Below are 2,587 nucleotides of genomic sequence, written 5' to 3' on the forward strand. Positions count from 1 at the left end.
ATCGCACCTCAACAGGGTTCTCTAATTGTTAGTCCAATATGAGGATGTGACAAGGAAATGCTTGTACCATTTGATAGAACAAACGAGCACAATATTGCATTTCAGTCACAATATTGGACCATTGCACAAACTTAACCTGAGACGTATTATTCTTTGGAGAGTATCAATACTCATTTTCCCCAGAGACCACCGAGGCATTTACAAAAACAACAATAAATATTCGATATCTCTTCCCTTTGGCATTTGAACATGCCTTCCCCGATGAAAATTGTGATGGGAACATCCTTGGTACATAAATTAAAACCAATCGACGGTCACAATTCTCAGTTGCAATGAATCTTCTTAAGGTGTTGTGTCTAGGGCTCCTTATTATTCAATGTAAATGTTCAATTGTTTCAAGTTTCATCACTTCCTTGCAAAACTCCCTCAAAAGCCACAAAGTGAAGGATATTTGTTTCATAGAAACCGGGGCACATGACCACTTGGGTTTGCTCTCGATGGAGTTTGCTTTTCAAATCTTGCTTCCATCTTCGCTAAAACATGGATTACCAAATTGCGACATGACTTTGGTAGATTTATCCACATCCTCCAACTTTGAACTACTTAAAGATATCCACAACTACACCCAACCCCAAACGCCATACCTGGTAATGATGAATGGTAATCTTTTGCCCAATTTTGCCACTTATCTCCGGACTCGGCCACGGTTTTTAAATGTGGCCGTGATCAGAATGTTGGATAACCAACCAAGCTTAGTCTATCAATCCCAAATGGGTCCAGAATATACCTTGGTGGTGAAGAATGCCTGGACCGGCCAGAGGCTGGTTTTTGAAGGACACAATTTATTGAGCAAAGGCAGATTTTCCAATTTATTCGGACGGGTTATCCATGCGAGTGCTGTGATTTATCCGCCATTTTTTAACCAAGTTCAAGATTCTAACGGGAATGGGTTGTTCCAAGAAGGGATAGAGATGGAGCTAGTAAAAACGATTACCAAATCTATAAATGCCAAGCTGAAAGTGAGGACCCCTACTGATGGCGAATTTTGGGGTCGTGACAAGGATGGCGATGGCAAGTTTGACGGCATGGTTGGAGACCTTCAATTTGACAGAGCTGATCTCGGGTTCGCTCAAGTGTTTGCCAAGGCCGAGAGGTTATCAATTATGGACTTTTCTTTGGAGTATGATTATGATTACGATGCATTTCTCGTCTTGAAACCATCCCCATTGCCCCAAATTGTGGCCATGGTGAGGCCATTTAAAACCTCCACATGGATCTGGTCTGTGATTGTTTTTGGAGCGTCCTGCCTGTTTGTAGGCCTCTATGAATTATTTGACGTCCAGAACTCGCTGGAGGGGGCAAAGGGTATCCTATTTCTCATATCGGCAACCCTAATGGAATCCAACCAGTTATGCCACAAATGGAACACTTTCACGGGGCGGGTTTTCATGGCGACCTTTCTCATTGGAGTGTTCATTCTCTCCAAAGGTTACAGTGGAGGCTTGGTGTCCTTTCTGACCGTTCCATTGACAAAGAAACCGATAAACTCCATTCAAGGAGTTGTAGATGTAAGTGAAGCTGAATATTGCACATGATACCAAGTAATACGACTCAAAGCCAAACTACTAGTTCACTTAATTACCTTGAATGTGGTCTCAGGCAGGATTACCAACATCTAGCAGAGGTGGATCGTCGTTTATCAGCTACGTGTCCAAGAGCCCTTTGATTATGGAGCTGAGGGATTCTCATCAATCTCATCGGGACTATGACATGGCCTTTAAGAACTTCAGCCGGGGCGAAATCATTTTATTTCAAAGCTTGCAGCTATTTCAAGTTGAAATACGTAAACGCTTGACAAATGAGTAAGAACCCTGATCTGAATTGTATGACAACACGTTAGAAATCAATCGGAAGCATTTTTCAGGTATGGCGAAACTCGGGCGCACATTGTTGGTGATTATCCGAGATTTCATCGGGTTGCGTTGGGGCTTGGGAAAATGAGCCCGCTTACTGCGATAGTGAATGATCGAGTTCAAAAGATCAAAGAATCTGGAATGATCAAGTTTTGGACTGCCACAGCCATGGAACGAATTGGCAAACTGGCAGACTCCAAATCCAGGCCAAAGAATATTGTGTTGGGGTGGAACGAGTTGGAAGGACACTTTCTGATTTGGGCAATTTGTCTTGCCATCTGTAGCCTGTCTTTTGGACTAGAATTAGCAATGCTGTACCTTAAGAAGTATAAATGGTTTGACATTGCGATCCAAATTTGTTTGAAGGCATAAATTGAAGAATATGACATTGATCGGTTAAAGTACGAAAGAATATTGGAACTTTGTGGCAATAAATTTGCATTGATAAATCAATATCCCTTTCGAAACCAATCAACCAATAGAGGCGGAAGCTACTTTAGATAGTCATGGTGAGTGAGTGATGGAACAGGTTTTATTGACAGATCAGTAGAACAAAAGAAGCGTTGCCCAGAAGAATTCTCTTAGCACAGCCATTCCCATACGGACATATTCGGACATTTAGGCAAGCGCTGGCACCAGCAAACAAACTTGCCTGCCAATGCCAGTGATGCAAA

At 42.3% G+C, this 2,587-nt stretch overlaps 1 protein-coding gene across 1 annotated transcript; it reads left to right on the plus strand.

The window, feature by feature from the left end:
- The first annotated feature begins 342 nt into the window (after window positions 1-342).
- LOC131877984 (glutamate receptor ionotropic, delta-2-like) lies at window positions 343-2,358 on the plus strand. Its single transcript, XM_059223856.1, has 3 exons — window positions 343-1,568; window positions 1,660-1,862; window positions 1,925-2,358. Exons 1-3 carry the CDS (start codon window positions 498-500, stop codon window positions 2,283-2,285), a joined length of 1,635 nt encoding a protein of 544 aa, XP_059079839.1. The 5' UTR covers window positions 343-497; the 3' UTR covers window positions 2,286-2,358.
- The last annotated feature ends 229 nt before the right edge of the window (window positions 2,359-2,587 follow it).

This window comes from Tigriopus californicus, chromosome 3, assembly GCF_007210705.1.
Source record: "Tigriopus californicus strain San Diego chromosome 3, Tcal_SD_v2.1, whole genome shotgun sequence".
Classification (NCBI taxonomy): domain Eukaryota; kingdom Metazoa; phylum Arthropoda; class Copepoda; order Harpacticoida; family Harpacticidae; genus Tigriopus; species Tigriopus californicus.

Bases quoted from the DNA above. Each gene is read 5' to 3' on its own strand.
- LOC131877984 (XM_059223856.1), top strand. From the start codon at position 498: ATGGAGTTTGCTTTTCAAATCTTGCTTCCATCTTCGCTAAAACATGGA. The intron at 1,569-1,659 runs GTAAGTGAAGCT...ATGTGGTCTCAG, and splicing joins CCATTCAAGGAGTTGTAGAT to GCAGGATTACCAACATCTAG. The intron at 1,863-1,924 runs GTAAGAACCCTG...AGCATTTTTCAG, and splicing joins CGTAAACGCTTGACAAATGA to GTATGGCGAAACTCGGGCGC.